At 44.8% G+C, this 17,250-nt stretch overlaps 1 protein-coding gene and 1 long non-coding RNA gene across 3 annotated transcripts in view; both read right to left on the reverse strand.

Annotated features, from left to right (window-relative positions):
* Nucleotides 1–1,862: 1,862 nt before the first annotated feature.
* Nucleotides 1,863–2,897, reverse strand: LOC130358089 (potassium voltage-gated channel subfamily E member 2-like). The gene is made up of 2 exons (XM_056560896.1): nucleotides 2,879–2,897; nucleotides 1,863–2,363 (listed from the first exon to the last, which is right to left on the reverse strand). The coding sequence occupies exon 2, from the start codon at nucleotides 2,344–2,346 to the stop codon at nucleotides 1,987–1,989; it is 360 nt and encodes a 119-aa protein (XP_056416871.1). The 5' UTR covers nucleotides 2,347–2,363; nucleotides 2,879–2,897; the 3' UTR covers nucleotides 1,863–1,986.
* LOC130358090 (uncharacterized) overlaps nucleotides 2,894–17,250 on the reverse strand; it is a 77,840-nt gene continuing 63,483 nt past the window's right edge. The window contains exons 2-3 of one of the 2 annotated variants that reach the window (XR_008889411.1): nucleotides 10,753–10,876; nucleotides 2,894–2,958 (exon numbers count right to left, since the gene is read on the reverse strand). This is a non-coding gene — a long non-coding RNA (uncharacterized LOC130358090). Of the gene's footprint in view, nucleotides 2,959–10,665; nucleotides 10,877–17,250 lie in introns of both variants that reach the window. The other variant, XR_008889412.1, reaches the window with a different exon arrangement.

Below are 17,250 nucleotides of genomic sequence, written 5' to 3' on the forward strand. Positions count from 1 at the left end.
CCGGGAAGGAAGTGGAGGCAGGTGAGGGGACCTCCGTCTGCCGTCCTGGATGATCGGATCGCCGCGGCAGTGCTGCGGGCAATCCGATCATCCATTTTAGTGTCCGCGATGCAGCAGATGCCGTGATCTGTATTGATCACGGCATCTGAGGGGTTAATGGCGGACATCCGCGGGATCGCGGCTGTCCGCCATTACCGGCGGGTCCCTGGCTGCGATCAGCAGCCGGGACCTGCCGCGCATGATCTGGGCATCGCTTCGATGTTCGTGGTTATGCTTAGGATGTAAATGTACGTCCTGGTGCGTTAAGTACCAGCTCACCAGGACGTACATTTAGGTCCTGCGTCCTTAAGGGGTTAATAAATTAGCAAACATTTGTAACATTATGTTATCACTTTGTCATTAAGGGGTATTGAGTGCAGAAAAATGGGGAGAAACTTTTTATGTGAGCAACATAACAAAATGTAAACAAAATTCAAAGGGTCTGAAAACTTTCCAGATGCACTGTAAACTGTTCACATACCTTATTAGGAAGCTCTAAAAAAGTGTCAGATTTAACTTTTATTAAAAGTACTTAATATCAGGTGATGGGCAGAATTATACAGTCAGAGGGTGTGAATGTTGTACAGTAACCCCCCGACATGCGATGGCCCCGATTTATGATCAAATCGACATACGATGCTTTTATATGTCGGGGCCATCGCATTAACTGCTATCCGACAGCGCAAAATGCTTAAGTTGCTGTCGGATAGCAGTTTAAGCATCATGGACAGGTTCGCTTACCTATCGCCGCTGCTCCGGGTCCACTTCGCGATCCTCCGGCGTCTTCTGCATCTTGTCCAAGGTCCGGGCCTCGCTTTCCGGCGTTGTTATTATGTCACTACGCACGCCGCGCCGGCTCAGCAACGTAATAACGTCACCAGAAAGCGAGGCCCGGACCCTGGAGAAGATGCGGAAGACACCGGAGGATCCCGAAGATGACGCCGGAGCAGCGGGACAGCATCGGGAGCCCCTGGGAGACCATCGGGAGCGGTGAGGACGCGGTCCGGAGCGGCGGGGACAGGTGAGTATAACTTCCTATACTTTACATTGCACGAATCCCTCAACATACGATGGATTGGACAAATGATGGGTCGTTTGGAACGAATTACCATCGTATGTTGAGGGACCACTGTACATTGAGGGGCCTGAATGCCTAATACACACTCCCTGACTGTATAATCCCGCCCATCACCTTTTAACCACTCCCATTATTGAAATTAAGTTTTCCCTGAATTGCCAGACAAACTATAAACCCTCATATCTCAGGAACTGAAGAGAGTATCAAGAAACTGTAAAAAGGTGTAGAATCGGGGCACCGTAAGCTGTTTCATCACAGTCAAAATATAAACTTTTCTTTTGTTTGGCCCTTGGTCCTCTTTAAGACAAAAACACACTTTAGATCAAAACCACCCACACACTTGCAAGTGAATGCAAATTGGTGACATACCGTCCATACTGATATCACTATTATGGTTAGCAATTGTTTGCTGCGTTCACATTGTCAAATATACATGTTATGTCTGAGACTTAAAGAGGTACTCCGCCCCTAGACATCTTATCCCCTATCCAAAGGATTTTGGTTCTGGCACCCCAGACATCCGGTGCACAGAGCGAACTTCTGGTGATGCTTGACGGAGGCTTGTGACATCACGGTCAAGCCCTACTTGTGATGTCACGGCCACGCCCCCTCAATGCAAGTCTGTGGGAGGGGGGGTGATGGCCAGGTGACGCCGGGTGCAGCAGGGTGATCAAGGATAAGATTCCTAGGGGCGGAGTACCCCTTCAATAAACAAAGACCAGTGGGGAAACCATTAACCAAATAATACGGAAGAGAATGGACCATTGTATTTATGTTGAAGATAGTCTGTGGTTTGACATAGGTCTTAGTAAGTTTTACACAGGAGTTCAGGCCATTTAACATATATCCAGTACATGTTAAAACATTAGCTAAGGTGTTTCAGCTTCTGCTCCAGTATTACTAAATGTTACTGCTTTGTTTTCAATAGTTAGTGAAGTGTCCTTTTGAGTGTCAAGGAGTTTTTGTTCCATCTTCCATGTTCCTATGATATAAGTATGATAGGGATCTGTAGAATTTCCTGGCTGCCTAGAATAGATTTTCCAGTACATAATAACCAAGGTGAAGAAGGCGAAGGCACACATCAGTATTAGGATGTACGCCAGTCTGACTGGGTCTTCATCTTGGGCACTGACTACGGAGGTGGAACGGTTACAGCCGGTACATTGGCCTTCTGACAGGAATGAGAGGATTTTATTCAGCAGTGTTGTGTTGATACGAAGGGATTCCATGAGGGATTCTTCTGTGTCTGGAAATAGATTAGAGTATACATTATCAATTGAACAAGATGGTGACTGGATCAATACAATAGCATACACAAAATATATCATCCCAGAAGTTATATTTGTGGTAACCACCAGTGTACATGGCGGGACCACGGGTGTGGTGGTGTGAATGGTGGGATCTCATGGTATTAACCCCTATGTGTTTGTGATGCCAGTGTGGTTTTCGGGCTCCAGAACACCACACGCCCGGATTCTCCGATATCCCAATTGCTAGTAGTGAGAGGAGAGTCCACAACCAGTTATGGTTAAATGGAGGCTTTTCTGAGTAGAAGATGGGTGTAATTATCTTCATAGCTAAGGCCAGAATTCCCAGAGAGGCAGCCAGGATCCAGAGGACCTCGCAGCTTGCTGGACCAATATACTTGTAGTTAACTTGACTTGTAATTAGACTTGACTTGACACTATGTGCAGGACGTGACTTGACTATATGCAGGACTTGACTAGTTTCAGTGACAGCAGACATAGACTTGAGACTTACTGGAGAGACGGTAGCTTTGTTGCCTTCCAGATGCTGATCACTTGCCCTGAGTTCTCTGGTGGTTGCTGTCTCAGCAAAGACTTGAGATGGAAGAGAAGAGAGAGAATTGTAATGCCCCCCCCCCCCCCTTTATATAGTGGGGGGGCTGGACTAAAGCCCATTGGTCAAGCTGAGGGTCATAGGTTAAGCTGGTGCTCTCTGGGAGTACATGTGACAACAAATCATGTGACTGCATAACATAACATGTGACAATTTACACACAGGTCCTTGAGACCTCCCACAGGTCCTTTATAATATCCAAACATAGGGATCCTGTCTAAGCATTAAAGTGACATACCCACCATATAAAACAACAGGGAGACAGGTGGAGACAAAAGGGGGAGACCCTGCAGGGGAGCCCAAAGGTCACTGAGGGACTCAACCTGACAGGTCCCACAGGTAGTACAGGGCCGTGTACCTGTACTGGGACATCACATATTCCTTAGAGTAAGAGCTCATTATGATGGGTCCCTGATGCTTTCTTGGCCCCCTTGGTTGATGTAATGGTATGCCATGCCTACAGCTATTCATTGCAGTTTAATGAACGCTTACTTGTATTTGCTAGATAAATGTTTCATGTATATCTTATATGACCCTGACGTTAAACATTCCTAGCAGTATTTATGAAATATCTATAGCGAGTTCCTCACAGGAAACCATATATGGTTCTCTAGCTGATGTTCAATCTTCCCCAGAAAATGTAAGGGCCTCCTTCATTCACTGGCTATAAAGCCTTTAATCTTTGAGCTTTTCCAGCAGGTTTGTAGTCCTGTCTGTAGTGAACGAAGCATACGTCTGGGGGACCACGCACTGTACCAGAAATGTTATCTATGACGATGGAAAACCAATTAAACCTAAATAGAAAAAAGGTCAGAGGCTGCGTAATCAAAACTATGACGGCGATCTTGGGACATAATACAGCAATGGCGTTACGATAGAAACAGATTAAAAACAGGGAAGGGGACACAGGTCTGGAGCTGCGCTGACGCCCCTCATCCTCTGGATTGGGTAGAGTTCCAAGATCAGACCTCCATGATCATAGTATGATAACAAACTCTATCCCTCTAAGACTGGTGCTACACCGCATCCTCACTGTATGGTGATCGGTAAGCATCCCATAACCACTCATAGTAGTAATCCTCCTACCAATCACAATCACTTGAGAGAAACATAGAGAGATTGAGCACCGACCAGTAAATCTTCAAGCAGGATCAGCTTTATTCTCAATGCGGGTACATCATGTGCGGGGGAGCGGACTGCCGGGAATAACTTCGGGCAATGGACTGTATCGTGCTTCTGTGCTTCCTCAGACCCCTTTGAAGCAGGATCAGCTTTATTTTCAATGCGGGTACATCATGTATGGGGGGGGGGAGCAAACTGCCTGGAACGACTTCGTGCAACGGACCGTATCGTGCTTCTGCGCTTCCTCAGGCCCCAAGGGGGCCTGAGGAGGCGCAGAAGCGAGATACGGTCCGTTGCCCGAAGTCGTTCCCGGCAGTCCGCTCCCCCGCACATGATGTACCTGCATTGAGAATAAAGCTGATCCTGCTTTAATAATTACTGGTCAGTGCTCCGTCTTTCTATATTTCTCTCAAGTGATTGATATATATATAATCTTCGTTACATAGTAGCACTAAATGCCAGCGGATATACGGGACTGCTATCTTTGGAAAGTTATCTGCTAATTGGTCTATATAGTGAAAATGGAAAGGTGCTGAGACCATCTACCAGAGACTCATACCAATCACCATGCACTTGTGGTGAGGGTGTGATGAGGGCAGATGGAATTACCCTAGGGGCAGATGGCATTAACCCCTTGTGTTCTTGACACCAGGGCATGGTTTATCCTCTACACCACTCAAAGCAATACTGCTGGATCCTGGGCCAAGTTACGGAACAACGGCAGCTTTACTGAGTCAGACAGGTGTAACAGTCTATACAGCTTGTCTGGGCCCAAGGAGGTGACCAGTGATTTTAGAGACCTCAGGGCCTGCTGGGACTTATGGTAGACTGGGAGAATTTGCTGCAGAGCCACGCTGACTGAAAACAGATTGACTTGGACTGACTTGACTATGGCAGACTATGACTGACTTTACCCCTTATGTAGCTTACCAGGCTTTGACTTCACCTGTGGGGTCCGTGGCTGCGTGGTAGACTTTAGACCTCTTAAGCAGGGCTGTGGAGTCGGAGTCGGACGAAATTTTGGGTACCTGGAGTCGGAGTCAGCAAACAATGCACCGACTCCGACTCCTACTAAATTTAGATTGGAATAAAAATTAAAAAAAGCAAGTTTAAATGTCCCAATTAACAAAAAGTTATAATTAATGACTTCTCTACTGTAAGAATAAAGACCAATGCATGCAGTGCCTCACGTAACTGCAAAACGAACACGTTAAGTGACCGTGAAGAAGCTTTTCATGTGCTTTTATATGGTACACAACGCACAATTAGGAGCGGTAATACTTATACTTTCCATAGTGTTGTGTTCTGCTGTTACAGGGAACCCATGGGTAACCTAGCCTCTCACTGATAAGGGATTAAGTAAAGATGTTTTTTGCAGGACTAGAGACACTTGTATAAGTGAAGGGAATGGAGGGTCAATAGTTCAAGACTGAAGCTGTAAACCATTGGAAAAACTGCTGCCATTCAGCTAAGGCTATAAAAACTTGTAAACTCGATTGTTAGCTTAAAGGGGTACTCCGCCCCTAGACATCTTATCCCCTATCCAAAGGAAAGACCCGGGACTCCCGCGATCAGGCATCTTATCCCCTATCCTTTGGATAGGGGATCAGGCATCTTATCCCCTATCCTTTGGATAGGGGATAAGATGTCTAAGCACCGGAGAACCCCTTTAAGGACTCCAGACACTCACCTAGGACTTGACCTTAGTGCAACTCAGCAAAGACTTAAAAAGAGGAGGCTCCACTCAGGGCTTATATGGGAGAGACTCTGGTGGGGTCCCATAGGTCACCCTTAGGTCACATGGTCACTGGTACCTCACTGGGTTACAATCACATGTTAACAGGTCATAAAGGCATAACACATTTTATATACAATACTCTATATAACAAGCATAGAAGCAGATATACAAAGGATTGGATGCAGGGGGGTCCAGGGGTCACTGTAAGGAGTCTGCTGGATAGGGCAGCAAGGGAACAGGGGTGCCACTCCTGTACTGGGCCGCCACACACTGAGGTTGCAGTATAGCACATTCCTTATTTTCTAACACCTGTAAAGAAGTGTTGCGCACCCTACTAAGTCCGCCTAAATGCAGCATAGATGACCATGAATAGCACAATGACAATACCTTGCTTATTCCCCTTGTAAAAGGGTCGCCTTATAACCCTTCACAGATTGGGCACCCAAACAGTTTGGTTTACCTGGGAAAGTTTGGGCTAGTTATATATTGATGGTTTGGTCTGTAATAAACAATACTGTTACATGTTACTTGTGGAAATAAAACAAGGTGTTGTGTTAGGATGATGTCACTTGTGTCCACAACAGGTAAGAACCGTTCATGATGAAGCCCTGGATTCAGTCTACAGCATGTAAAAGCACTGAAACATGATCAAAATATAAATATGTTCCATTGAAGAGTAGATTGCTGTATATTGTACCGAGGACCACCACTCTGCTTTATTTCCCTATTGGGGTCTAGTTATTATATATTTTTCAATAACCCCTTTTGGACATCAGGGGTAAATGTCCCGCTCCCATTGTGTGAATTGCGCTTAGGTGGCTTCAGGATGTTATCAGCAGCCAGGACCCATGGCTAATACTGGACATCCCTATCGGACTGATGTCTGGCATTATACCTAATCTCTCTACATAATCTGCCAATATTGTAGACTCCTCGCTTCAGCACAACTTCACATGTTTAGAGAAGTTCTGAAGCCCTCTGAATGGAATCGTTTAGTGCAAATAAGTTATCATGGCAGCCTGGAGCATAGCAAAGACCCCCATATCTCCCGTTGCCTATTAGGGCCTAATAGTTTACCTGTCAGTAAAACACTGACAGGCAATAATTCACTACAATACAGGGATATGGGAGTATTGCAGAAACAATACAGTAACACAGTCTAGTTTCATGGAGGGGCTAAAAAAGGGGGGAAAAAACAGATAAATATGTGGTGCCTTGTGGGGGTGTATGGCAGTTGGGGTGTTGCTGTGAGGTATATCACGGTTATAGTTAACTCTTGTCAGTTGTGATGCCAGGGTGAGGGTTAAATGCTGTATGGCTTGGCCTATCGCCACCCTTCCCAAGAGCGATAGGTAGATGCAGAATAAAGTATTGTCCACAACCAGAGCTTTGCTGAAAACTTGCGTAAACTTTACTGAAGATTTTCTGTAACATGCACTCTGACTTTGGGGACCCCTAACCAAGGTACGGTATGCAATACGGTACCGGGACACCACAAATACATAACTGGTATGGCCACATCCATAGTGACCCAAACTATACAATGATGGCATTATTAATTAAAATTAATGATATTTGTTTGTTTTTGTTTATTCTTTTTAAAGAGGGAAATAGGCAATGCTGGAATCTAGGGACTTAAACAGTGGCGTACATAATAAAAAAAAAAAAGTGGAACCATAAAATGGGCCTCCTATTATGGCATCTGATTTTTTTTCCCCCAGGACAGAGAAGTCTGGTGTTAATTTCCCCTTGCTTTTTATGACCCATTGGTAAATCCCCCCCCCCCCCCCTCCATTAATTTGCTAATAACGCAGTTCCCTGGAGAGAAGAGTAGGTTCTTCCAAGGTAGCACCACCAAAAATACAAAAAAAATTATGCACAAATAAATAACTAAACAAGAAATGGAAGAAAGTTAACAAAATCTTTATTAAAGTATATCATAAATTAAAAAACAATAGCACAGATACATAATAAAAACAAGGCACCGAAAAACACTACAGATGGGTAGGTGAGGACTGGAACTGAGTATAGAGAGGTAATAGATATAAACATAAATACGAGGTCAAAGGGCAATGAGAGTATATGTCAGAAGGCTGCTGAACGCAAGCACTAGGGCAATGAGAAAATGAACAAAGGGATCAAACCCAAGGACCAGAGGGAACAAGTATGCCAGACCTTACCTACCAACCCCAACGATCGTTTCACCACTAAATGGCTTCCTCAGGGGGTGTGAAGCCATTTAGTGGTGAAACGATCGTTGGGGTTGGTAGGTAAGGTCTGGCATACTTGTTCCCTCTGGTCCTTGGGTTTGATCCCTTTGTTCATTTTCTCCTTGCCCTCGTGCTTGCGTTCAGCAGCCTTCTGACATATACTCTCATTGCCCTTTGACCTCGTATTTATATTTATATCTATTACCTCTCTATACTCAGTTCCAGTCCTCACCTACCCATCTGTAGTGTTTTTCGGTGCCTTGTTTTTATTATGTATTTGTGCTATCGTTTTTTAATTTATGATATACTTTAATAAAGATTTTGTTAACTTTCTTCCATTTCTTGTTTAGTTATTTATTTGTGCATAATTTTTTTTGTATTTTTGGTGGTGCTTCTATTTTGCACATTACTTACCTCTTTGAGGTATAGTCTCTTAAGTAGGTGTTCGTTCTTCCAAGGTAGCAAAAGGTATTGGACCAACCAGGACAGGGACCCCTCTCCCCATAGCGGCCACACGGTCTGTCACTATGGTATGTACACCTCTGGACTTTACTTTGTAATGACATCAGTCATTTTACCCAAAAATGGCAAAACCAAAAAAAAATTTAAAATCATTGTGCGACAAAATTGAAAAAAAAATGACATTTTGTAATTTTGGTGGTTTCTGTTTCTATACAGTGCATTTTTCGTAAAAATGACACCTTCTCTTTATTCTGTAGGTCCATATGATTAAAATGATATCCTATTTATACAGGTTGGATATTGTCGTACTTCTGGAAAAAATCATAACTACATGCAGGAAAATGTATACGTTTAAAATTTCATCTTCTGACCCCTATAACTTTTTTATTTTTCAGCATATGGGGATGTATGAGGGCTAATTTTTTGCGCCGTGATCTGAAGTTTTTATCAGAAGTCACAGGGGGGTACACACTTAAAATATAACTTTTAATCAGACACGTTCTAAAAGCATAGGCCCCACAACAGAATTAAGCCAGTATGGTAATTGGACACCAGATCTGTGATATGCAATACAGACCGTGTATGGATGAGGTGTGTATTGTATAGAGGGATAGGGTCTAGAAGAGCAGGGTACACAATTATTTGGTCACCCTAGTAATCCCTGTCGGGGAGATGTGGTGAGGTCTACCCCTGCTCCCACAGGGACCGTCGGAGCACTCGCCCTAGAAAGGGCGACCCCTGCCCCGATCTACCCCTTGGACTACACCCTAGAAATCCCTAGTAGTAAATAATAGCCCTTGTTCTGGTGTACCCGACGCGTTTCAACCACATCGGTGGGTTCATCAGGGGTTAACCAGGCAAGATACAGTACAAGGATAAATATTATCAAAAATTAAACTAATTACAAAAATAGAGAGATGTAAATAGTAGGGAAAAAGCGGAACCGTGAGCGCACATGTAGCTAGAGCACCTATGCGGTTTATGCAGTAATGGTGCTAACACTTATGCTTATATTGACCTGGTGACAATGTTGCCCTCAGGTGGCTACTCACGGTTACCAACGCTGCCGCAGTGGCGGTATCCCTAGTAGTTTTTATCAGTATCATTTTTGTTTTGATCGGACTTTTTGATCGCTTTTTATTCATTTTTTTTTTTTGTATAGAAAGTGACCAAAAATACGTTATTTTGGACTTTGGAATTTCTTTGCGCGTACGCCATTGACCGTGCGGTTTAATTAATGATATATTTTTATAGTTCGGACATTTATGCACGCAGCGATACCACATATGTTTATATATATATATATATATATATATATATATATATCTATTAGGGAAGGGGTTAAATCCCATTTATTAACACTTTATTTTTTTGCAATGTTATAGCCCCCATAGGGGGTTAAATCACATTTATTAACACTTTATTTTTTTGCAATGTTATAGCCCCCATAGGGGACTATAACATTGCACACACTGATTTCCTACACTGATCACTGCCATGCAATAGCAGATCCTCCTCGCGTCCTGCAAGCTGTTCGGGACACCGCGATTTCAACGTGGCAGTCCCAAACAGCACCTCTGAGCTGCCGGGAAGGTGTCACTTTCACTTCAGATGTGGCGATCAATGTTGTATCGCGGGAGTCGGCGCAGGACGTATATTTACGTTGAGGAGTTAAATGGGCACTGTCAGAATCAAAAACTTTTTATATGTTGTACATCTTGAAAAAACATGAACCTTTCTATTATACTACATAGAAAAAAATGTTAAAACCTTTTTCATATATACATCTTGGCTGATAAAAAAAAGGGCACCCTTGAATTGCGGGATCTTTCTACCCCTGGTAGTTACGCTAATGCCAAAATTGCTGCAATTTTTTTTACCCACCTTCTAAAAAATAGGATTAAGAGCTCATACCTCGAAAAAGGAACAAATGACAACTCCAGCTTGTCCCTCGACAACCTGTCCAGAAGAAAAGTTGCCCAGTTGCCCATAGCAACCAATCGGATCGCTTCTTTCATTTCTAACCAGGCCTCTGCAAAATGAAAGTAGCCATCTGATTGGTTGCTATGGGCAACTGGGTAGCTTTTCCTTTGCACAGGTTTTGATAAATCTCCCCCTTGAAGGACAAGGATGAAAAGAAAAAAACAAATTCTTACCCCAAAATTGGAGGGTCATGAAGGGGTTAAAAGTGAAATGCGGTTAGATGAGGCTGATATAATGGTGGCTACGAGGAGCGGTCTTACCACGTGCTGGTGCAGGAGCTCAGGAATGGGTTCTACCACTAGAATAGGGCACCGGGGCACGTCCTCCTAATGCGGTGTTGCTTCGGTGCATGACCTGGCGGGAAATGTGCTCACCGAATACCTGCTGGCTCAGCGCCCAGATCATGAGAAAAGACAAGGGTGGCGCCCACGTCCTTAGCCATGACTGGAGCAGGGACATAGTCATCATACCCGTCTGTGAGTTACGTCAGAATAAGATGACACCCAAACGTGGTGCCAGGGTTAAAAAAAACACACACACAATACACCTATTAAATTAATTGTAATGTAGTTTACAGTGTCTTATGTAACCATCATGTCTCCCACAATGCAATACAGCAAATGTTTAGTCTGTAAAAGTTGTCTCCAAACTGTGGCCCTCCAGCTGTTGCAAAACTACAATTCCCAGCATGCCCGGACAGCCAACGGCTGTCCGGGCATTCTGGGAGTTGTAGTTTTGCTACAGCTGGAGGGCCACAGTTTGGAGACCACTGGTATAGACAGCTGAAGGTCCACAGTTTGGAGACCAGATGTTGCAAAACTACAACTCTGTTGGTTGTCCGGGCATGCTGGGAGTTGTAGTTTTGCAGCAGCTGGAGGTCCACAATTTTGGCACCCCTAGTAAAGACAGCTGGAGGTCCGCAATTTTGGCACCACTGGTAAAGACAGCTGGAGTTCCACAGTTTTGAGGCTCATAGTTTGGAGACCAGTTGTTGCAAAACTACAACTCCCGTCATGTCTGGAAAGCCAACAGCTGGAGGTCCACAGTTTGGACACCACTGGTATAGATAGCTGGAGGTCCAAAGTTTGGAGTTCCACAGTTTGGAGACTAGTTTGGAGACAAGCCAACAGCTGTCCGGGCATGCTAGGAGTTGCCCGAACAGCCGAAGGCTGGGAGTTGTAGTTTTACAACAGCTGGAGGCCCACAGTTTAGAGACCAATGGTCTATACTAATCATGAACCGGCAAAGAACATAATGGGAGGCAATGCAACCCAACTATCATATATAAGGAAACCTTTTTGAGAAGACCACCCAAAATTGCATGGAAAATGGTCTTCCATGGGGTTAGTCTTCTCGAACAAAATGGCCACTATGCATAATGTACAGTGGTCTGAAAATGCTTCACACAAAATCTGGGATTGTCTTCTTAAAGGGGTGGTCTTTTGGAGAGGTTTCACCCTATTCAGTGCAGGCTACACTATACAGTGAAACCTCTCGAAACGACCACCTATTTGAGAAGACCACCCCATTATCCAGACCGGAGTTCCAGTTTCTCGTTGATCATGTATTCTTCGAAAAGACAACCCCTCAAGAAGACCAATTTTGCCATTTTAAGGTTGGAGGTTTCAATGTTTTTAATTAATTTACTTAGGGGTAGGGGTACTCCATTCCGAACCCTCATCTATCAGCCTGAGTGAAGAGCAATTACTGTCTTTTGCTCTGAAGGTCCTGACACATCTATGTGTGGTAGGCCTCTGGAGTAGGGATAGTGTAGTTAGGGTATTGCTTCAGTATATCAGGGGTTAAGGTTAACCCTATTGTTCGTGACGCCAGGCTGAGGGCTAGTATGCTGAGGTAATTCTCCGGCCTGACTGAAGGTCCACAAGGTAGTTGAACTTGAATAAACTTTACTTAAAGGCTTGCAGTTTAAAGGCTTGCGGTACATCCAATGAATAGTAACAGTCTCTTTAACCCCTTCAGGACGGAGCCCATTTTGGCCTTAAGGACCGGAGCGTTTTTTGCACATCTGACCACTGTCACTTTAAACATTAATAACTCTGGGATGCTTTTAGTTATAATTCTGATTACGAGATTTTTTTTTCGTGACATATTCTGCTTTAACATAGTGGTAAATTTTTGTCGATACTTGCATCCTTTCTTGGTGAAAAATCCGTAAATTTGATGAAAAATTTGAAAATTTTGCATTTTTCTAACTTTGAAGCTCTCTGTTTGTAAGGAAAATGGATATTACGAATACATTTTTTTTGGTTCACATATACAATATGTCTACTTTATGTTTGCATCATAAAATTGATGAGTTTTTACTTTTGGAAGACACCAGAGAGCTTCAACGGTCAGCAGCAATTTTCCGATTTTTTACAAAATTTTCAAACTCTGTATTTTTCAGGGACCAGTTCAGGTTTGAAGTGGATTTGAAGGGTCTTCATATTAGAAATACCCCATAAATGACACCATTATAAAAATTACACCCCCCAAAGTATTCAAAATGACATTCAGTAAGTGTTTTAACCCTTTAGGTGTTTCACACGAATAGCAGCAAAGTGAAGGAGAAAATTCACAATCTTCATTTTTTACACTTACATGTTCTTGTAGACCCAATTTTTGAATTTTTACAAGGGGTAAAAGGACAAAATTTTTATTTGTATTTGTAGCCCAATTTCTCTCGAGTAAGCACATACCTCATATGTCTATGTAAAGTGTTCGGCGGGCACAGTAGAGGGCTCAGAAGGGAAGGAGCGACAAGGGGATTTTGGAGAGTACGTTTTTCTGAAATGGTTTTTGGGGGGCATGTCACCTTTAGGAAGCTCTTATGGTGCCAGAACAGCAAAAAAAAAAACACATGGCATACCATTTTGGAAACTAGACCCCTCGGGGAATGTAACATGGGATAAAGTGAAGCTTAATACCCCACAGGTGTTTCACGACTTTTGCAAATGTAAAAAAATAAAAAAAATTTTACCTAAAATGCTTGTTTTCCCCAAAAATTTTAATTTTTAAAAAGGGTAATAGCAGAAAATACCCCTAAAAATTTTAAGCCCAATTTCTCCTGATTCAGAAAACACCCCATATGGGGGTGAAAAGTGCTCTTCTGGCGCACTACAGGTCTCGGAAGAGATGGAGTCACATTTGGCTTTTTGAAAGCAAATTTTGCTCTGGGGGCATGCCGCATTTAGGAAGCCCCTATGGTGCCAGGACAGCAAAATAAAAAACCCACATGGCATACCATTTTGGAAACTAGACCCCTCGGGGAACGTAACAAGGGGTTAAGTGAACCTTTATACCCCACAGGTGTTTCACGACTTTTGCATACCTAAAATGCTTGTTTTCCCAAAAATTTTACATTTTTAAAAAGGGTAAAAGCAGAAAATACCCCCCAAAATTTGTAACACAATTTCTCCCGAGTACGGCGATACCCCATATGTGGCCCTAAACTGTTGCCTTGAAATACGACAGGGCTCCAAAGTGAGAGCGCCATGCGCATTTGAGGCCTAAATTAGGGACTTGCATAGGGGTGGACATAGGGGAATTCTACGCCAGTGATTCCCAAACAGGGTGCCTCCAGCTGTTGCAAAACTCCCAGCATGCCTGGACAGTCAACGGCTGTCCGACAATACTGGGAGTTGTTTTGCAACAGCTGGAGGCTCCGTTCTGGAAACAGTGGCGTACCAGACGTTTTTCATTTTTATTGGGGAGGGGAGGGGGGCTGTGTAGGGGTATGTGTATACGTAGTGTTTTTTACTTTTTATTTTATTTTTTGTGGTAGTGTAGTGTTTTTAGGGTACAGTCGCACGGGCGGGGGTTCACAGTAGTTTCTCGCTGGCAGTTTGAGCTGCAGCAGAAAGTTTGCGGCAGCTCAAACTTGCAGCCAGATACTTACTGTAATCCTCCGCCCATGTGAGTGTACCCTGTACGTTCACATTGGGGGGGGGACATCCAGCTGTTGCATAACTACAACTCCCAGCATGCCTGTTGGCTGTCGGTGACTGCTGAGAGTTGTAGTTTTGCAACAACTGTAGGCACACTGGTTATGTATCACTGAGTTTGTGACCTAACTCAGTGTTTCACAACCAGTGTGCCTCCAGCTGTTGCAAAACTACAACTCCCAGCATGTACGGTGCATGGTGTACGGTGACTGCTGAAAGTTGTAGTTTGCAACAGCTGGAGGCACACCGGTCGTGAAACACTGAGTTAGGTAAAAAAAAAAACTCTGAGTTTCACAACAAGTGTGCCTTCAGCTGTTGCAAAACTACAACTCTCAGCAGTCACCGACAGCCAACGGGCATGCTGGGAGTTGTAGTTATGCAACCAGCAGATGCACCACTACAACTCCCAGCATGCACTTTAGCTGTTTGTGCAAGCTGGGAGTTGTAGTTATACAACAGCTGAAGGTACACTTTTCCATAGAAAAAATGTGCCTCCAGCTGTTGCAAAACCATAAGTCCCAGCATGCCCATAAGGAAATGCTGGGAGTTGTGGTGGTCTGCCTCCTGCTGTTGCATAACTACAGCTCCAGCATGCCCTTTTTGCATGCTGGGAGCTGTTGCTAAGCAACAGCAGGAGGCTGTCACTCACCTCCAACGATCCACGCCGGAGAGTCAGTCCCTCGTCGTCACCGCCGCCGCCGCTGCTCCTGGGGCCCCGATCCCAACATTGACGCCGGGGATCGGGGTCCCCAGCACCCGGGGTGCAAGTCCCGCACCCGCTCACGTCCTCCGGAAGACTGGCGGAGCGGGTGCGGGAGTGACACCCGCAGCAGGCGCCCTGATTGGTCGGCCGGTAATCCGTCCGACGAATCAGGGCGATCGTGAGGTGGCACCAGTGCCACCTCACCCCTGCAGGCTCTGGCTGTTCGGGGCCGTCAGAGACGGCCCCGAACAGCCAGTAATTCCGGGTCACCGGGTCACTGGAGACCCGATTGACCCGGAATCGCCGCAGATCGCTGGACTGAATTGTCCAGTGATCTGCGGCGATCGCCGACATGGGGGGGCATAATGACCCGCCTGGGCGATATGCCGGGATGCCTGCTGAACGATTTTAGCAGGCATCGGGCACCGGTCCCCAACCGGCTAGCGGTGGGGGCCGGAATTCCCACGGGCGTATGGATACGCCCTCGGTCCTTAAGGACTCGGGATGCAGGGCGTATCCATACGCCCTATGTCCTGAAGAGGTTAACACAGTCTCCATACACTTCAGTGACTGACAGTTGTTGCGGACCTTGACCGTTGATATAAGTCTCAAAATTTAGGGTAATTTGCGAAGATCCATCCGGATTTAGGGGATAGATATGGTCCGTGATCTTGCAGAGTGCTTAGGCATTGATTACACTCACAGTTTTAGAAGATATCAGCCGTCGCCGCAAGGCTCAGGCCTAAACTCACTGATGGCAGAAGCAGATCCTTCTCTAATCACAGCCCACGAGCAAAGGGAGAGAGCAATGGCCGCCGCTCCCTTATATGGGCAGGGGCAGGGCCGTTTCTATTGGTCCGAGTAACTGTCACTCACCGGTACAAGGAATGATGGTTCAAATACATCACAGGGACCTCCAAAGGTCCTTAAGCAAAAACCATAGAGTTTACCTGATCATGTGACCCGCAGGTCCTGCTACGCTCCGTACAGGTAATTAACCATTAATATACATTTGTCCAATTATATTTATATAAATCCTAAGTAAACTGTTAGACAACTAATATCTAGATGAGAGGTGACAAGGGGCGGACTAGATAAGAAGGACCCCGACGTCCTAGGGACTCTGGCTATGGGGACCTCTATACAGGTAGCGTATAGGATGCGGTACCGGGACACCACATATGCATTACCCTTAGGGCCCATACACACTACTAAATTCTGATTGGAATGACTCAAAGCGGAATTTGACTCGCAGCGCCGTTCCATTGACTGCAATGCAATTCTGGGTGGAATTCCACTGAAAGGATGAACATGGAACTTCTGTATTTCTAAAAGTGCAGCAGAACCCCATACACATCTGCTGCAAGCGTAATTCTAGACAGAATATTTCAGAACATGATTTCCGTAGTGTGTGCATGGGTCCTTACAAACAATTGTATTTCTCCTGCTTTGTCCTGCAGAGGCGCTGCAGGGAATTTGAGTATCTGCTGCTCCCACCGATTACAGCTAATCACTTGGGGCTCTAGTAGTACGACATCCTGTGATCAACTTATTCTTTGGGGGGCTATTTTAACAAGAAGGGACTAAGCAGAGGTCTCTTATATAACATTCTGTTATGCAGACACAGGTAGATGACTTTATTGATGACTTTTATCCTGGGCAGCCTGTGGACTATAATCCATACAAGGCAGAAAGGAACAGGTTAAATGTCATTATTTCCAACTTAATTGGATGGAAAACTCATAATGGGACCCGGTGAGAGCTGTGCCCCTTCGCCCTTGATTGCATGTGAGATATAGCGTCGTCGGCTCATGGCCTGTATATTATAACAATGGCGGTCTGTTCTACCTGAGGAAGGTAAATGGCTGGATGGACAGTGTGAGGGTGTAGTACGTGCCTCCTATGGATTCCTCATATAGTGGGACAGCCTGCAAAGGGTCAAATTCTGTGTGTTGCCCTTAAAAAAGAAAGACAAGTGTGGAGTCCCGGTACCGTATTATATAGGTTACCTTTATAGAGGTCCCCATAGCCAGAGTCCCTAGGACGTTGGGGTCCCTCTGTTGTAGATCTCCCCTTGTCACCTCACATTTAGTCTATAACTATATAGTCGT

The sequence above is a fragment of the Hyla sarda genome, chromosome 2 (assembly GCF_029499605.1).
Source record: "Hyla sarda isolate aHylSar1 chromosome 2, aHylSar1.hap1, whole genome shotgun sequence".
NCBI classification, from domain to species: Eukaryota; Metazoa; Chordata; class Amphibia; order Anura; family Hylidae; genus Hyla; species Hyla sarda.

Excerpts from the sequence above, each read along its gene's own strand:
- LOC130358089 (XM_056560896.1), bottom strand. The coding sequence starts at position 2,346 with ATGGAATCCCTTCGTATCAACACAACACTGCTGAATAAAATCCTCTCA.